Source organism: Mirounga leonina, unplaced genomic scaffold, assembly GCF_011800145.1.
Source record: "Mirounga leonina isolate KUSES-001 unplaced genomic scaffold, KU_Mleo_1.0 Mir_165, whole genome shotgun sequence".
Taxonomy (NCBI): Eukaryota; Metazoa; Chordata; class Mammalia; order Carnivora; family Phocidae; genus Mirounga; species Mirounga leonina.
In genome coordinates, this window is record NW_023270415.1 from 52,938,850 (window position 1) to 52,958,797 (window position 19,948).

Here is a 19,948-nt window from a genome sequence, read left to right on the forward strand (position 1 = left end):
TGTGCCCATCTCTCTCCGTGTCTCTGTTTCTGTGGGGAGGGGGTCTCTGTGTGTGTGCATGCACGCCTCTGAGTCTCTCTCCCTCTGAGTCTCTCTGAGTCTCTCTCAGTCTCTCTCCCCCCTGCCCAGGTCTGAGTGTCTCTCTCGCGCGCGCTCTCTCCCCCCCTCCCCGGGTCTGAGTCTCTCTCTCTCCCTCTCTGTCTCTCTCCGTGTGTGAGTCTCTCTCTTCTGTGAGTCTGTGTGTGTGTGTGTGTGTGTGTGTGTCCATGAGCGAGTCTCTGTGTCTGTGAGTCTCTCTCTGTCTGTGAGTCTGTCTCTTTCTGTCTCTCTGTGTGTGAGTCTCTCTCTCTCCCCCCGTGGGCGAGTCTCGCTGTGTCTTTGTGTCTGTGAGTGAGTCTCTGTGAGCGAGTCTCTCTGTAAGTCTCTCTCTCTCTCTCTCTGTCTCTCTCTCTCCCCGTCCCCGTAAGCGAGTCTCTCGGTCTATGAGTGACTCTCTCTCTTGCTCTCTGTGAGCGAGTCTCTCTCTCTCTTGCTGTCTCCGTGAATCTCTGTGAGTCTCTTTCTGTGAGTCTGTGTGCCTGTGGGCGACTCGCTCTCTCCCCCCACCCCCGGTGTGTGTGTGTGTGTCTCCGTGTGTAGGTCTCTCTTCCCTGTGTCTTTCCATATGTGTATGCGTCCTTCCATGTGTGTCTTGCCGTGTATGTGAGTCTCTGAGTCTGAGTGTGAATGTCTGAGTGTCTGAGTCTTCGTGTGTCTGTGTGTCTGCATCTCCCGTGTGAGTGCCCGAGTGTGTGTGTCTGTGTATGTGCATGAGTGTGTGTCACTGAGTCTGAGTGTGTGTCTGAGTGTGTGAGTGTGTCTGAGTGTGTGTGTGTGAGAGTGTGAGTGTGTCTGTGAGGAGTGTGTCTGAGTGTGGGAGAGAGTGCGTCTCTCTCTCCATGTGTTTTGCGGTCTCTCCCACTTTGTGTGTGTGAGACACACACACACACACACACACACACTCCCTGGCAAAACTAGGGAAGAGTCAGTTACTCATCAGGTCCGTTTAGGGCAGGGAGCTGCCAACAGCCGTTCCAGCCAGAACACCTACACCTTACGAAGGACTTTAGAATCTAAGTAGAAATAAAGAACGCAGATTTTATACTTTCTAGGTCTCAACGGGGTACTGAGCGGGTATATGCGGATCCTCTAATAGATCATAAAACCTGGACCAGCCACGGCCCCAATGCATCCTGTTCTCACCGTCTTCTTGGTGGAAAGGCCCCCGAGGCTAGCAGCCGCTCACCCCTCTGCCCTCACCACAGCCGACTGAGGCCTTGCGTAGCAGCAATCCTCCCTCTGCTCTTACCCATCCTCCTCCACACCCAGAATCCTGAGACTTCCAAAAATATTGAAGACATTAACCTTTTCATAAAAGGATTAAAAATCCCTTAATCATCTTTACCAAAAATGCTTCCCATCATCAACAGTACAATTCCAGACAATGCTCTCCCCTCGGGGCCTACAGACATTTCTAGAAGGAATGCACTAGGTCCTAACCCCAAACCAATGTTTCCTTTACTAGGCAAGCAAAATATTATCTATTGAACTTGAGCATGAAGGAATTTTACTTTATCAGTAATAAAAAGTGGACATTACTTCTCTGCGTCAATTAAGACATTCTTAAAATTCAAATATATTGGGCATAATCAGTAAGAAAAAATTTCAATATTTTCCAGTTAGAATCATGTAACTAAAGAATGATTGGATATAGCCTAACATCCTGTTAAAAATAAAATTTTAGTGTAAAATACTGTGCTATAACTTTGGTATGTTTCAAAACATCTGTAAGAAATATAAGGACCACTTTATAAAGCCTTTTTTTTTTTTTTTAGATTTTAAAGATGAGAGAGAGAGAGCACACATGCACAAGCTGGGGGAGGGGAAGAGGGAAAGAACCTTCGGGCCAACTCCCTGCTGAGTGCAGAGCCCTACACTCTATCCCACTACTCAGGAGATCATGACCTGAGCTGAAACCAAGAGTCAGACACTTAACCAACTGAGCCACCCAAGCGCCCCAGATTTGAGAGAGAGAGAGAGAGAGAGAGAGAGAGCGCAAGCAAGCAAGCATGAGAGAGAGAGAACGAGCGCACATGCACACACAGGGGGGAGGGGCAGAGGGAGAGAATCCTCAAGCAGACTCCCTGCTGAGTGCAAAGCCCATCGCGAGGTTCAATCCCAGGACACTGAGATCATGACCTGAGCCAAAATCAATAGTGGGATGCTCAACCAACTGAGCCACCCAGGTGCCCCTCATGTTTAATTTGTGTCCCCATTTTCATAAACTATTTTTCTAGAGCATCATTTCATTTCTTATCTGCCTTATTCTTTGGTCATTCTTAGATTTTTGACAGACTATTGATAGCCTGCATTTATTTGTTCAAAAAAATATTTTGATAACACCAACAGACTAAGCATTGTACTGAACATTGATGACAATGTGAACAAAGCTCCCACTCCTTGGGAGCTTATGTTCTAAAAGCTGGATGGGGCTTTGGATTGGATAGAACTGGATAGGGCCATGCAAGTTTTTCCAGCTTTATTGAAGTATAATTGGCAAATAAATGTGTAGTATTACTGAAGTGTACATGACAATTTGATATACATACACATTGTGAAAAGATTCCCTCCATCACGTTAATTAACACATCCATCACCTATTCACGGTTTTGTTTTGGCTGAGAATAAGTTCTACTCTCTTAGCAAGTTTCAGTTATAAAAATAGTGTTATCAACTATAGTCCCATGTTACACATTAGATCTTTAGACCTTACTCATAACTGAAACTTTATTACCTTTTACCAACCTCTCCCTATTTACCCCACACCTCAGCCCCCTGGAAACCACTTTTCTACACTATTTCTATGAATTTGACTTTTTTTTTTTTTAGAAGCCATATAAGGGATGCTATGCAATATTTGTCTTTCTCTGGCTTATTTCACTTAGCATAATATCCTCCAGATTCACCCATGCTGATGCAAATGTCAAAGTCTCCATGGCTTAACACAAAAGAACTTTGTTTCTTGATCACAGTCTGATGTGGATGTGCAGCTGGGAGACTTCCACAGGACATTCTGGAACCCAAGCTTTGTTCACCTGGTGGTCCTGCCATCTCCCAGGGTGGGCGGGGGGCGGGGGGCAGAGGGAGAGCAGAGAAGTGAGGCTGGATCCTCTGCACCAAGTCAGCTGATTTAAGAATAGAGACTTTCCCATAGGAGGTTAACTGGGGCCAGGTTTAGAAATATATCACTTCTGCACACTTTCTACTACAAACCCCAGGCCCACAGGCACACCCAGGTACAAGGGAAATGTATTCCAGCTACATGTGCAAGAGGCAAAAGAAATGGGTTTTGCTAGATAGTGTTCTCTGCTACAATAACAAAATTCTAGCATGTGATAGAATAGAGGAGGCTGGGACTAGGGGCAGTGAGTGAGGCTCCTATGGTGCAAAATGCAAGAAGTCACTCCTTCTCAGGCTTAGGTGAGCACACCGTAGATCTGTGCTCCTCACAGACCCCCCTCTCTTGCCTCACCCTATCTTGGCCCCAATAGACAGTTTAACTGCAGAAAATCAAGCAAGAGGGCAATGCGCTGCTTTAGATACAGTGACTAGAAAAGGAGCTTGTTATGAAAAGGAGGGAGAAAGATCTTTCCAGACAGAGTAAGCAACAAATGCAAAGGTCCTGAGGCAGGAAAATTGGGTGGAGGATTTGAGAAACAGAAAGAGACCAAAGGACAGATACCAAAAGGAGAGTTGGAGACATAAGCAGAAACCAGGTCACATGGAGCCTTTGGGTCTGAGCAAGGAGTTTGGGTGTTATTTCAGGTATCACAAAAAGCTCTTAAGCATTAAAGTGGCAGAATCAAAGGCTCTGACTTTTGTTTTATAAGCAATCCCTCTGAGCACCCTGTGGAGAATGGACCACAGGAAAAGTAGCTGGAAGGCTACCGACATGTTTTGGGAGAGAGATGGTGATAACACAGTCTACAAAATGTCAATGGACTTGGAAGAGGGATTCAAAATATACTGGAGGGGGCCTATAGAAATCCAAGGTACTTCCCAGAAATAAGAAATAAAGGTTTAAGCAACCAAGTGGATATTAATGTTTTGTGGAGCCAGGAAAAGAATATTCTATTTAAATAGTGAGTTCCTTGGGGGAAAAGGAGAGGCTTCTTTCTATTCTCAAAAATAATCCAACAAGAGGTTTTAAAGATGTATTTGAGAGAGAGAGAGCACACACACAAGCAGGGGAAGGGACACAGAAGGAGAGGGGAGAGAGCATCTCAAGCACACTCCCTGCCAATCACAGAGCCGGATGTGGGGCTCGATCCCACAACCCTGAGATCATGACCTGATTTTATTTATATACACATATGTAATTATATACAGATATATGTGTCTGTGTATATATATGAAAAAAATCATGAATTCAAGGCAATAAGCATCCCATCTCCCACCTAAAAAAATTGGCATCAGTGCAATATTCTGGAGAATAATTGGCAGTAAAATCAAAGACTTACCTTTCTATCTTGGTGGTGAAGAGTATGGTGGAATCCAAATGCCTAGACTGAAATTCTAGCTCTAACATTTACTAGTTCTGTGAATTTGTGCCAGTTATTTACCTTCTGTGCCTCAGATTCTTCCTCTGTAACACGGCTAGAAAAGTAAAGCCTACCGTATCGGGGCATTTAAGGACTAAATTACATGTAACAAAGAACTATGCTTGGCACAAAGAAAGTGCTCAATAAATGTAATGATTATAGTATATTTATTATTACATCCAGTTCTGTGCATGATTAAGGGGAAAAGGTTTAAAGGATGTTCATATCAACATTAACATTTCAACATTAAAAGTTTTCAGTATTGACTACTCAAAAGTAAGGAAACAGATTTTTAAATTTCATGGTGAGCAACTTGAAAGAAAAATGGGATCTGAAGGACATGAACTACTAGCCCTAATTGGTGGGTATGGCTCATTTATGCTCTTAAAAACATACAGGTTGAAGGGGTTAAAAAAAAAAAAATCATTCCCGATCTTTCATTAGTAAAAGCAGCTAGGTGCATTCCAGTTCTGTTCGCCTGGCTTGCAATGTAACCAATTTCTTCGGCTCACCATACTTTTTGCGCTCTTAAAAGTACCATAAAGGCACTTTACTTGGAAGAAAGGCATCACCTACAGTGTTGTATTTCTCCAGCAACAGGCTTGTTCTTGGGAGCCACCTATGAAAGGTGTTTATGTTTCAAGATTTCTAGCAGGCTCTTCAATATAATCTTCTTCACAGACATGTGTGAATTAAATTTTCAACTTCACTAAACTGTTAAATGTACATATTATAGGTATCCTTCACTGAGTCATATAAAAGGTACACCAATGGTAACTTGACTGGTAGCAACAAGCTACGTTTTTAAATGGATATAGGAAATATTCCATAATTAGAGCCAGCTGCATCTCCTAAGTAGGAGGAATGTTAATTTTTTTTTTATAACTTTACTGCCACTTACCCACTGAAGACATAGAATCTCTAGACCCTTTCTTGATATGCCTGCAAACTCAAGACTACACAACCGAAAACATGCTATTGATAGCCTTGGAAAGCACATGCTCAGTGGCTAGCTGCCATTCAGGTAGAGCTTGGGGGAAACTTTAATCCTTCTCAGGTGACGTTACTCGTATTCTACAACATCCAGTTGATCTCCTCAAATATTTTCCTTCCTCTCTAAGCCTTCCAGAGAGTGTTTAAGTAGCACAAAGTACTGTTTTTCTACCCAATGAGCCTCAGATTACACCAGGCTGAAGCTACTTTATGTTCACTCAGGAGCTTCTCTGAAAGCTGTTAACAGAAAACATTATCAGAAGATGTCTAATAGAATTCAGGTTTTCAGAAGGCTTGCATTTCATTCCTGTTAGCAGAAGCCAGAAGGACTGTTTTGAGGTCATTTGACCACTAATGTTTCAGTAGGCAGAAACTATTGCAAGATTTTGCCTCCTCCATCTGACAGGCAATGGCCTGACACAAATTAAAGCATTTTATTTGCTTGCAGTGAAGTTAACCTGCTGGCCAAATATGCATCCGCTCCTTCCTCTGAACACTGGCAATTAAAGGGGAAGAGTTAGGCATATTGCCTGCTTTTCCTGTAAGAACTGTTTTGGGGCGCCTCGGGGGCTCAATTGGTTAAACGTTTGCTTTCGGCTCAGGTCATGATCCCAGGGTCCTGGAATCGAGTCCCTTGTCAGGCTCCCTGCTCAGCGGGGAATCTGCCTCTCCCCACTGCCCCTGCACCCTCTCGTTCTCATGTACATGTGCGCTCTCAAATAAAATCTTTAAAAAGTAAAAATAAAATGCAAGAACATTTAAAATAATGTTCTACTAGCCCTTTATATATAGCAAATGAGTATGAATACAATATTGGATGCCACTCAAAAATCAAAGGCAACTAATTTAAAACACCTCTAACACCAGAAGCAATATACTGTAGACAACATGAAGATTATAATAATGTTCTGTAAAGGATGCTCCCAGGTCTTGGAGTTCAGTCAACTTCAATAGGAAATCAGCAAAACAGATTTTTCAACTCCAGCTTAACAATAAGAAGCCAATTTGATTCATGGTTGTTTGAAAAAGTAATAAACATACTCGGGTGATTCTTTGGATTCATACAGTTTCATAGAACTTCAGAGGCAGGAAGGAATTTGAAGTCTCCTAGTCCAAACCCTATAAACCAGGTCTAAAGCATCTTCACCCCCCAGGGCCACTATGAGCCCAAGTCCAGGGACCCACTATTATCTGTATGCACAGTACACAGTCTAGTGGAGGTAGGACAGCCACACACATTCTACTTCTATTGCCATTAATAATTATTATTATGGGATAATTAATAATACTTATTCCACAGGGTTGTTATGAACATGAGGACATAAAGACCCTAAAGGTCTGGCACAGGGTGGGACTTGCTATGGACTGAAAGGTGTCCCCCCAAAAGAGATGAAGTCCTAATCACCAATACCTATGAATGTAGACTTACTTGGAAATAAGGCCTTTACAACTGTAATCAAGTTAACACGAGGCCATTAGAGTGGGCCCCAATCCAATGTAACCGGCATTCTTGTAAGAACAGAGGAGAGACAGCCATGCAGAGATGGAGCGGAGATTGGAGTTAGGCAGCCACCAGGTAAAGAACGTCTGGGGCTTCCAGAAGCTGCAAGAGGCCAGAAAGGATTTCCCCGCTCTGTACCTCAGATGGTACATGGACCTGCTGACCCCTTAATATTGGGCTTCCAACCTCCAGAAATGTGCATAAATTAATTTCTGGTCTTTTAAGCCACGTGGTTTATGGTACTTCGTTACAGCAGCCCTAGGAAATCAGTACAATATTGGAGTGTGTGCAGCCAGTGCACCTTCTGAAGGTCATGACATCTAGAACAGAACACTGGTGTGGGCTGGGAACCTTCATCTTCCTCATTCTTCAGTCTACGTGAATATTCCTCCTAATGTAGCCAATTACTTTTTGCAACGGGTATCACATCCTAACCTCAGGAGGAGTCAAAAAAAAATCAATGATAACCCCTTGTCTCCAACATCCTAGTCCTCCATAGTTGCTTCTCTGATCTTAAGAGAAAAACTCTCCGTTTTGTTAGAATTTCATTCATAAATTCATTGTTACGCCCAGCCATTGGCATCGTTTTGTAACCCATCAACCAACATTTAAATACCCTGTTCAACTTCATATCATGCAAAAGTGTGGTTGGTAATACCAGCTGTCTTCAACCTAATCATTAAGAAAATACTGTTCCAAAGCTGATGACAGAGTCCTTTACTATACCAGAGATCCTCAAAGTGGACAATCCATTACTCCCCACTGTCAAATATAATTCAGTAAGTAACATTTGATATACCTGCATTTCTATCTTTCCCAATAGGAATTTTAAAGCCTATTATGTTTTCCTAAGTGCAAGCTATTGTTAACAAATTTTGGTCAAACACTTATTTATCCTCCAGTCTAGTCAAAAAAGCAAAATGTTTGTATGGTATCACCCATGCTGGCTATAGTTGCATTGAAATTTGGCTTTCTTATAATGAAGTATTCTAGAAATTGACATCATGGTCGTGTAAGAATTGAGAAATAGGTCTTTCCTTTGTCAGGAATTCAGATTAAACTTCAGTATCTATAGCATTGTTTGTATTACAAACATTTAAAATGATGACTCAGGGGTGCCTGGGTGGCTCAGTCATTAAGCATCTGCCTTCGGCTCAGGTCATGATCCCAGGATCCTGGGATTGAGCCCCGCATCGGGTTCTCTGTTCAGCGGGAAGCCTGCTTCTCCCTCCCCCACTCCCCCCACTTGTGTTTCCTGTCTCACTGAGGCTCTGTCAAATAAAGTCTTTAAAAAAAATAAAAATAAAATAAAGATAAAATGACTCAGAGGCATATGACGCAGAATCTAATGAAGTAATTTTGTTTAGTATTCTGCTTAGAAAGAGTATTATGAGTCAATAGTTGTCAACAAGAATTTCTATTTAAGTACCTAGTAGATGCCAGATGCATTACAGATGTGCTCATCATGGTGTGAGTGGTCTTTAGAGGTCCCTCTATACTCAGTACAGTCGCTGGCTTTACAACACTCTTAAGAAATACACTGTTTAAAAAAAAAAAAATACCCTGTTGTTGGAAAAAGGCAATTTCCAGCGATTATCAAGAAAGGGTCTCTTCCATTAATGGAATTTTCCTATAAGCCTCCTTCATTTTGCCCCTAATTCCAAAAGTTAGGATAAATCACATCCTTTTTCTATATGACAGGCCACAAGTCTTGAACAGGAGTGATCCTGTTCCAGCTCTTTCTTCTCCTAAGTGCAGGCTCTCCCATCTCTTCAAAACTTTCTCTCAAAATTCAGCAAAAAGAAGACTACTTGAAGCTTGCCAAAGACTTTACAATTGTTAGTACTGAGTCACTTTCAAATCAAAATCATGTTGAACACCCATAGCAGTTGCAAAGGACTATTTTATTTCCACATAAGGGAACTACATTGCACCAAATTCATAATTTTGGACAACTTTCAAGGGACAATTTCCAAGCCCTAGGTCACTTTACAGAATAGTATTATTTAAAGGCAGAACAAAAAAATCATTCATAATTGACAAGATTCAGTCAAGAGTCACATCAGCCACTGCATGATTTACTGACCAGCAGAAGTTGTGGTCAATGCTTCCCAAACTCCACAACCAACCTCAACCCACTAATCATGCTCCTGGGAACCACAGCTGTTCATTATCAAACACTGGAGTTTTAAATTACTTTGTTAAAGTTAGGAGACTAAGTTTCTCTATTATACTAACCTGATGGAAGGATAGTGACCACAAGATATCTTTCACCAGTAGAAGGAATGCTATGGATAGGACAGCCTTAATTTCTCGCAAAACATTAGATAGATTCCAGATCCTTAAATAGAAAATTTTAAGCTAGTTTGCTCATTCAGCTCACCCAACCTACAGGTGTTCTCCGCCACTTCCTTTTATCTTAGAAGGGCCCAGAACACCCAAGAATTCCTCAAAACTCCCCTATAAACCTGACCTTTAAACATACACACACACACACTTCCAAAAACAAAAAACCTCTAAAACCTCATCAAGACTCAAGCATCAAAAACTAGAATTCTAAAGTATTCTTCTACCTACAAGAACTACCAAGAGGGCATGACAAGTCAAAGACCAGAACTGCCTTAATTTATATCTCGTGATGGTTAACTTGGAGCCCCAGGTGCAGTTCTTCTCAATCCACTGGGCTGCCAAGTGTTTTTAATTCAGTGCAGTCTTTAAGGACCAATGATGGTAGTGGAAAACAACAACAACAAAATACCAGAGTTACCCCAAAAGGCTATGGTGGGGGAGGCGCAATGGGTACAGGATCCACCACCTGGTCATAGGGATATTAACTCCACTAGGATTCAACTCAACTGAAAACTGGTCTCAGGGGGGAAAAAAAGCGTGATAAATATGCAAAGTCATAATGATGATCTAGCAAATCCTGCACATTAAAAGCCAGCTTTTATCTACAAGGAGGCACTAGAACACAGCAGGTAAGGTGAACAATGAGGAGCCAGAGAATTTTTTAAATCCTCCATCAGACTTCATTACATGAGGGAAGAGAGCCTTTTTAAAAAACAAAGAAACACTGGATTTTCAAAATTAGATCAGACAGTTTTCATTATTCTCAACAGGCAAAAATGCGAGAGATTCATTAAAAGAAATGGATATTCTCCATAAAGATTAAAGACTTTGTCAAGCAATTGGCAAGTATTAATTTGCAGTTGTTTTGGACAACTCCAAATTTTACCAGTTGCTTGAATTTTCAGGTATGCACTTCATGGAAATTTTTTTTTTTTTTAATAAAACTAATGTTTTCCAAAGTGACTGTAGAAGCTGGAATCCACCTCTAAGTTGACATAATCTTTATCTCACAGATCTTAAAACTGTGAGGTTGGTTAAGTTTGCCTTTCGGTGAGGCTTTGTCAAAAGGATTAGGGACCCAAACCAGAAATGCCCCCGTGAGGCCAAAAGCTCTTTATTTGGTCTTTTTTTCTCCTTCTGTGTGGATATCAAGATGATCACAGCATCAGTCTTACTGGAGAAAGCACAGTAGTTTTCCCACCTGAACCAACGGGACAAAACAAAGTAAGCACACATCCTACAGACCATCCGAGAACAAAGCACAAGGAAAAGAATGCAAAGTGTGCCCTCTATTGGTCTGTGAGTTTTAATCGCCAAAGGGCTGGTTGGCAAGTTGTATCCAGCAATAAATAGGTGAGACATGAAGGCCATCCTGGTAGAAAGACTATAAAATGTGCTGACCCAGCAGCAAACACCCAGCAGAAGCCCCCTGGACCTGAACTGAAGAACGTTCAGGCTGGTTCTGACCAATCTGTGAACCAGCAGCACAATACAGAGGAGTCACGTCCATGCCAGCGCGGGTCATCAGCTGGGAAACTGCAACTGCAATTTCTTAAAGACTCTATATGCTGTTTTATTATTAATGAGATAAAATTAGACCATATGAGAAGAGGATTTTAACAAAAACCCCTTCTTCTGTATTTTGTACTTCTACAGACATTTTTAGAATGGAGAGAATTAAACATCCGTTGTCTTTGAGTAAGGGATCATTAGCCAAGTAATTATTTACTGAGATAGGTCTTGAGAGAGTGCTTCTGATATTCCCTCATATTGTGTAATACATACACGGCAAATGACTGGAAACGCACGCCTGGAAAATAAAATTTTAGAAAACAAATGTGCATGTCAACTTGAAGCAACCATTTGGCATCAGGCTAGTTAAGAAGGTCTACCTCCTACTACTTTAACCAATGCTTCTTAACCTATTGAAGGAAACAGATGAACCATGTCCATTTTGAGACTTCAGAGAAAGCTTTAGATCCGCTCTCTATGCCCTAAGAAGAAAGGTTTTGCTTCTAGTTTCAGGAGACTCACAAAAACCCTGGCTCCATCTCTGGACCCCAAGTTAAGAAACCCTGCTCAAAAGAAATGTGCTAAGTAAGCTAAACTTTTTAATTGCACTTAAGAGCCTTCAAGTGATGAGAACTGAGACTTTAAATTTTAAGGGTTTTCCCCCAAGCAACTAGGTAAGAAGGAAAGCTACCTATAATTAGTTTCTCTACATTTTAAAAGAATATTTAATAGCTTTTCTCTAATCTTGACTGGTTATTCTGATTATGATGGTATTAACATGTGAGTATACATAAAATATATATATACACACATCTGCATGAGCACACACCTACAGACACACATATTTGTTCTGGCAACTGGAATACAAGAAATAAGAGGTTCCTAAAATTTATACAAAAATAATTCTTTAAAAAACAGAATGATTTAAAAAATTGAGCAATACAAGCATGCAAAAAGAATTTTTTAACTAGATCCCACCTGTGGTCCTATACTTCAGTTACCCCGCCTATTCAGCCTTCAGTTACTTAATATTATTTTATCAGCATAATCAGGAGTTGTAGAAGTTCTGAGGCTCAATAAGTCTGTGGTTCAAAGAACTCCTGAATGGCTTCAAAGGGTTTTTTTTTTTTTTAAATGAGCATTTATGTTGGGCATGTCCTGTGTACAGGAAAAGCCAAGGAATTCAGGAGAACTACATTCTAGTTCTAGCTACTTTCCACTTAGCCATTAGTTTTAAAAAATCACATTTCACTTTCCAATTCTGTCAAACTGGTTGCACCTCCTCCAAATAGTGAAATGTCAAATCTCTCCCAGAAGGCACCGTACAAAACCAACCAACCAACCTAGGTCCTCTATTGACACCTGCAGAAGAATTTGTACACACACACACACACCCCCGCATCCCTCCTCGATGGTCTGCATAGTTCTGGTGTACTCAAGTCACAAACACAAGAACGCAGGTTGAATACTTTTCCTGCTCTATGTATGTTATTAATATCATTGCCTTTTAGGAAGAGAAATACCACTTTTATTTTCCCCTAAATGATTATTCCTCTGGACAAAGTGTTTCGGGATGAAAAAAATCCTTGGTTGACCCTTCTCTAGAAGGAATGTTTTTAAAATCTAGATTGCCCCACCCCAGAATTTCCCTTTCCCTGCCCCAAACCCCCCTGCCATGTGGACGGCTCTATCATTGAAATAATCAGCTGGTATTTACAGAGACACCAACAGGCACTAGGGTGCTCTGTGAAATTCTGATTATCAGAAGAGACTTCAGAATGAGGGCTGGGCGGGGGAGGTTTTATATCTCAATGGTTTTTGTCTTTAAAGAATAGCAAATAATGAGATTATGCCTAGTATCTAAGAATGCATTCAAACAAACTATGTGCAAAGAACTTAGAAATTTTTTTTTTTAAATCTTCTCATAAGTCACCAAAGTTCTTTTAAGGGCAACCAAGATCTCCTAGTCGATGACTTTGTGTTCAGCCACAATTTGCAGAGAAGCACACTGTGAGGCCTGCTTTGGGGATACAGAGGAATCAGAAGCTCCGCCCAACTGGAGTTGGAAGTATGGTAAGGAGAAGACATTTGGCGAAATAACCAGAATAAAGGGGGAAATAAGAGCATGCTTGAAGAGTCGCACAGAAAGCTGAGAAAGCTGTGAGGGAAAAATGGACTCTGGCTTCAGAAAAAAAGGCAGAAAATTCCGGGGGGGCGGGGGTAGCTTCCTAGAGGCAGTGATTTTAGCTGGGCATTCAGAAGCTCAACAGCTTAAAAACCTCAAAATGCATGGTGTGTTTGGAAATGGAGTAACCCGGTAAAGCTTAAGCATGTAGCGCTTCCAGGGTGGTGGAAAGTTGGAAACGAGCTGCCATAGGGGGTGCGGGCCGCCTTGAAAGCCGTGCAAAAGAGGCTGGCATGGATTCTGCAGTCAGTGTGGAGACCTGGAGGGTTGGGGTTTATTAACAGAAGTCACATGATCAGATCCGTGGTTGAGAAACCTTCAACATGGCAGCATCATAAAGGATGAAGTGAAGTAGTAGATGCTGGGAGATAAGCCCATGAGGGTACCTTTGGGAATGGAAAGGCCGGCGTGGATATAAACCTCTCAGAGGTAGACTCGCTAAAACTGAATGAACCAATGAAAGAGGCAATAGGGAAGACGAAGGCTACAGGGAGGCTTTCAGCTTCAACTCATAGACACCTCATGAATAGAAGAAACACAGGCAGAGAACACATTTGGGAGAAGGCACAGATGGGAACAGGAGTTGTCAAGTTTGCGTGTGCATGGAACAGAATATCTAACCATACAGCAGTAATTGGGAAGTCAGAGGGGAGTAGAATCTGAAGCTAAAGAGAAAAAAAAATTTTTTTTTTTTTTTTAAGTTGAAGCTGGAGTTGAAGGACTTCACATGGAAGTAACAGTTGAAGACACAGGGATGGGTAAAAATCCCCCGAAGGGAAAGAATAAAGGAAAATAAACACTAGTCTACACCTCCTCCGAATGAGGGGACTAAATAAGAGAAATGGGCAGAATACGGAAGGCAAAACTAGAGTATGAGGTCACTAGTCAGAGGAAGAGACTTTCTTTTAGAGAGGAGGGCTATCTCCAGAAAAAGTCATGGAGGACTGCCACCATGTTGGTGGCCTTGCAAGGAGACGAATATAAGGAGGACTGTTAATAAAATCTTTCCAATAAAGTGATGGATGCAGAAGGCATATTGTAACTGATTAAAGGGTGAATGGAACAGGATTGTTAATCAATAGAAGGGAAGGGATGGGAAAGCAATGTGAGGAAGAAGGAAATTAAGAATTTTAGGACTGGGGGAAAGCAGTGTGTTCTAAAAGAGGGTGACTGGCATGGAGAGGTCCTAGAGAAGAGCAGAACAGGTAGGGGCAGGCCTTGGGAAGAATAAAAGCACACTCACCTTACTCATTCCCTCTCCCCCTCCCCATTCCTGGTCCCACCATCCAGTCTGAGAAAGAGGACAAGACAGTAACTGGGAAAGAAGAATGAAAATCATTTTTAGTTCCAAAGATCTGATTTTCATAGTCCTATCATCTCCAACCCCTTTCTTTCCACACTCACGAACACACCCACACCTATAGGTATATATCCCCTCCTGAGCATAGATCTAATCGTATCTGTTCTCTTCAGCACTAATTAGCACCTTCCATATGTATTCCATAAATTCCCATCATTAGCACCTTCCATATTTATTCCAGCTAAAATTATGGAAATGTATAAATATGAACATGCAGCACTGCAGATAATGGGGAAAAAATGATGACATTTTGGGGGGTAAAAAAAAGTTTAAAACAATTTTCATCCCAGGGCTTATCACCCCATTTTAGCAGAGTGGTTATCAAGCATTATATCAAATGATTTGTCTATCATTTATTTCCTGCACTTAGGAGGGGTAGGAGTGCTTATCCCCATGGGGGTGGGGATGAGGTTTAAAAGGCAGTCAGCTGGAAGGAACGAAGTAAAAAGTATCCTGGGTAATCCATACACTGGCCAATTAGTCTCTTAATAAATCAAGAGGTGGTTTTGCATTAAGGAATTAGAAGTGTCATTTCCAACTTGTGATTTCTGCAAATATTGGATTCTACCCAAGCTGGATTTATAAGCAGATAAAGCCAGAATTAAATGGAGGCCTGGGAGAACATCACCTATTCTGAATCACTTCCAAATTTCAGTAGCTTAATAAAAGGTTGGTTGAAACACAGCAGTTTTATTAACCTCTGTGCCCTGGTAAAATACTAGGCAGGAAAATTCAGAATCATGCTAGAATAACAAAACAGCCCATTATGAGAAGAAAAGAGCATATTTACATGCAAAGTTAAACATCACAGGAAATTTTCAGAAATACTCTGGAACTTTAAAAAGGTAATATACAAGACCTATTTTTAAAGCTTTCTCATTTAAGTGTAGGTAAGTATGTTCCATGTGACATATCTGTATTTTTGAAAGAATACCAATGAGAAATAAACTATCATTAATAGTACTTGTAAAGCCAAATATCTCCAAATCTCTTCATTAAAATTAATTTATCCCTAATAGTATTTAAGAGAAGATGTTTAGGCTTTTCACCAACCTCAGTTACGAGAAACATACCACACTGCTTGTGATAAACACTTCAGTTTCACAGAAGAAGCCAAATCTAATCTTAAGGAAAATGAGAGGTTACAGAGGGAGAAGCTGAGGCTTTACTATGGAAAAGTCTAGGCAGGAAACCTTTGTTATACTATGCCCCCTACCATCCAACCACCAGAAACACCAATCACATATCTGGGAGCCTTACTGCTTTTTAAGGCATTTTATCAAGAAGTTTTCATAGATCCTTGGTTAAAATGTGATTGGGCATATAAACAATAAAGGAGATAGAAAATTAAGTCACTGCATACCAAGCTCAAGAATCCCAGAAACCGTAATAAAGCTATGATTTGTCTATCCACCTTTCAGTAATTCAACCTGAAATGTGACTTACAACTATTCCAAAAAATGAAACCAATCTACCCAGTGTACCATACAAATAAATCCTAAGTGGTTCCAAGACAAGTATAGGCAGTGGGGTTTCACAGTAGCTAATAAGGACCATGCTTTTGAATGAGAGTGGTGTGAGAGGGCCAATGAATTACAACTGTTACCATGTAGACAAAATGTGAGTTGTCACCCAGTTTTTCAAAACGTTGGCATGTGCCTCCTCTCTACACAGTTTTCATTCTCTATTGTGTTTGTGCCTAACTAATTAAAAATTAATGCTACCAGGCCCTACCAATGATGATCAAATACATTTTTATTTTAGGATTTTGTTTTCTAAAGACGGGGAAGAAAGAGCGAGGTGGTGCTGTTTAGGATGGTCTCCCCCATACTAGGTTTGGTCAACAGTAGCGAAGATTGACATTCTCATCTCTTAGTCCTCTGGCTTCTATTTTGAAATAGAACATACAGTTAAATGATATATATGCTCTCTATTCCAAACTGGATGCAATTGATTTTAACTGACTAAATTATCTAATCTCTGCCAAGGATTTTATTTCATTAAGAAAATGATATTACAGAGCATCTAAGATCATAAAGCAGACTAAACATAATGCCAAAGGAGTTCTGAGAATGCTCCACAGTGAAAGTTTGATTATTTGCAGATGGAATACAGAAGAAGAAAAAAAATCAGCTCGCAGGCATCAGCCTAACCAATCCTAGTATCACTGCTGCCTACACAGTAGCACAAAGCCAAGAAAATAACTGATCTTCTAAGCCACAACACTTTTTTTTTTTAAAGGTACTAATCACTTTTCTCCCTAGAAAGTAATATTTAACTGCCACCATCCAAAACAAAGGGAAAAGGGGAAATGTTGGTACCACAATAGGCTCTAGTAGGTCAACTGTCACTGCTGACATGATTTGGCTAGTGGTCAAGCATTCCCCAAGGAACTAATTTAAATCAATCTCCTCTGGGCAAGCCAATTGTTTGGTAAGCGCAACAATTGGTGTAGAATCAATCAGTGAACATGAGATCAATTAAAACCAGCTTAAGTTTGTGAAGAGGGACAATTCACACAACCTGAGTTAGATCTCTATTCATTTCAATACTCTCACAATGCAATCCTTAAGCTTCCTTGCAAAACAGAAAAGCTACTATCGCCCTATGCCGTCTAGCCAGGCCTTCAAGTAGTTCCACTTTTAATTAAAAACACAGTACACCCTTTGTTGGCACAGATAGTGTGGTCACTTTTAAAAACCGTATTTTAGCCAGAAACTTGGAATTTGGGAAGGGACATCTGTTAAGGGGGGGGGGGTGGAATGCAAACTTTGATAAAAAAATTTTTCTTTACAGCCTTACCAATTTACACATAGTTGAAAGCAGTTGAATTTTATTAAATCGAAAGGTTGGTTTGGCAAAAGTTACTATTGCACACTTTAGAATTGGGTTTCTAAGTGTCAGCACTTGGGGCTGTGGAGGGTAATTGCTAGGAGATTTTGCCAAAGCAGCTTTGAAATGAATAGGTTTTGCGTCAGATACCTAAGAGGGCACAGGGCCAACTTGAGAGATGGCACTGCCGGGAAGAGCCTGCAATACCGCTTCTGGCCGCGGGGGTGCTGTAATGTCCTCTCTCGAACAGCACCGCGGGGTGAAGTCCTCCCAAAACACTAGGTTAGATACCTCCTCGCTCGGCCACAGTGGGACAGGCAGCGGGGACAGAAAGACCTCACGGAATTGGTCATCTAATAAACAACTGCTTGGCAAGGCGTCTTAGGAACTTCTCTGCGCGAACTTTAAGCATCTCCGTTTTGTTTTGTTTTTTCCCAAGTAGACAGCACCTTGTGCCGGTAAGAGGGGCTAAAGCCTCTCCAGACACTTTTGACCACAGTGTAACCAAAAATTGCCAGATCTGCGAGTAACACCTCAAAAGAAAATACCAGGTGGAGAAAGGAGGAGTGGAGAAGGAGATGGAAAGGGACGTTTTCAGGACGAACATCAGTACTAAACTTTCGCGGCCTCTGGGAAGAAATTTCTCCCTAGCATTTTTCTGCGAAACTATTTCTGAATATTTTCCGAATGCCAGGAATGAGAAAAAGAGAAAAGAGCAGACTTTTTAAAAAACCAGATCCGTAGCGTCAACTGGAGAGCAGAGGTTAAGGAAGTCGCACACCACCGGTTATCCGAGCTCTGCCCTCGGGCCCGCCAATCTCCAGCCCTCGGGGTATGTGGCAACAGCTTAAGGACGTCCTAAAAAGCAATGAAAAGTTAGGGCGCGAAGAGCTCTCTCCAAAATCCGGGTGCAGGACCGGAGATGCCATAAAACAAGTTCTAAACATATATCACAGGTCAAGTGCGACGTTTACATCCCAGAAAAAAAAAAAAATCAAAATCTGTTAACTTCAAGACAAATTCTAACCGTGCAGAAGTCCAAATTGCTAGACGAAAACAGAGTTCTAACGGGGGAGCTGCTGGGCACCTTCCATGCGCCGGGTAATGCACGGACGGGGTGTGTGTGTGTGTTGGGGTTGTGTTTAAATCCCCCCAGAAGACTTCATTGTGTCTAGCAGCCCTTCCCCTAAAATGCAGCTGGATTAGGTGCAACCACAGCAGGACTCAGAAATAGGCGCACAGTATATCTGCCGGAAAGCCAGCCCTCTGAAATCTTTCTGGAGACTTCCACTTGCCTTCCCCGCAGAGCACACAAGTGATGGAGATTGAGGGAGCGGTTAAAAAGCCTCAAGTGAATTTCATTAAGGGCAGAAACAGCTACTTTTGAGGGAAGTATACGGAGATAGCGAAGTCAGGCCTGTCCCCAAAACATCACTCCGCGCGCCAGCGCTCCCCAGAAAACCCGCGTACAAGTTGCTGCTCAAAGCAGAAAGTTCAATAAATCATCCCACATAGTCTTAGGTTCCAGAAAAAGAGATCAGTTTTGCCCTTTCCCTGTAAATGTAGGTCCTCCCCCCTTGACTTGGTACCCCTCCTCAGCACGCTCTCGCGCGCTCGAGCGCTCTCTCGCTCTCTCACACACACACACAGCTCTAGGCCGTGTTAAAGCTATCTGGGGCGCACGTGGGTGGGGAAGGTAGACACAGATGAGCTACAGGGGAGATGGTTAAGAGGACTAAAAAGAGAGAAAGACAAGAACAAGAAACGATGGATGCCCGATTAGAAAGGAGAGCGAAAGAGAGGAGTTCGGGAGTAGAAGCGGGGCAGCGAACCGGGTACGACCACACCACTTAGCCCTGAGCGCCCGCCGGGCTCACCCGGCTCTCCAGCGCGTCTCGCTCCGGCTCGCAGCGCCTTCTGAGGACAGAAAAGACGGCGTCCTGCCGAGCTCAGGGGCCCAGAAAGTGTAGAGCGGTGGCGCGCGCGAGCGGGGTGGAGGGCACGGTCTGCCCAGCGGAGCCCCGGGCGCCCCGGCACGAGAGCCGCGACCCGCCCCCACTCCGACCCCACGCACCTCGGGCGGAGCAGGACTCACCTCGCTTACTGCGTCTCCATCGGTTGCCTTGGCAGTGGCTGTAATCCATACAATTCAGGATGATGAGGGCAAAGGAGAAGAGGCGAAACTGCATCTGGGCGGTCGGGCGGGGCAGAGGCGCGTCTCAAAGTCGGGGAACTGGATAGCTCATCCGAGGAGCCGGCGCCCACCGCGCTGCCAGGGAAGACGCAGAGGGCGAGTGGCCACTAGCCGGGGCCCCCCCTCCCCCGCACTAGTCAGTTCGGCGCGGTCAGTATCTCTCAAACCTTGAACCTGAGAGACAAGGAGGAGAAACAGAGTGGAGAGCGCCCGGGGAAGACAGCCGCCTCTTCGCGCGTCCCAATTTAAGGAGGGGAGGGAGGGGGGCGCGAACCCACCGCTTGGCACGAGCCGCGGGGCAGTTTAACCCCGAGCGCACAGCTGCGGGCCACTTGGAGCGAAAGGTGATTTACAATCAGTGAATTAGCAACCCCTGCCGAGC

General features: G+C 42.6%; 1 protein-coding gene across 1 annotated transcript in view; it reads right to left on the reverse strand.

Annotated features, from left to right (window-relative positions):
* RSPO2 (R-spondin 2) overlaps positions 1–19,734 on the reverse strand; it is a 148,734-nt gene extending 129,000 nt beyond the window's left edge. Inside the window, exon 1 of the mRNA XM_035011753.1 lies at positions 19,468–19,734. Within this exon, the coding sequence (XP_034867644.1) occupies positions 19,468–19,561 (94 nt within the window). The 5' untranslated portion in view covers positions 19,562–19,734. The remainder of the gene's footprint in view (positions 1–19,467) is intronic.
* Positions 19,735–19,948: the final 214 nt, after the last annotated feature.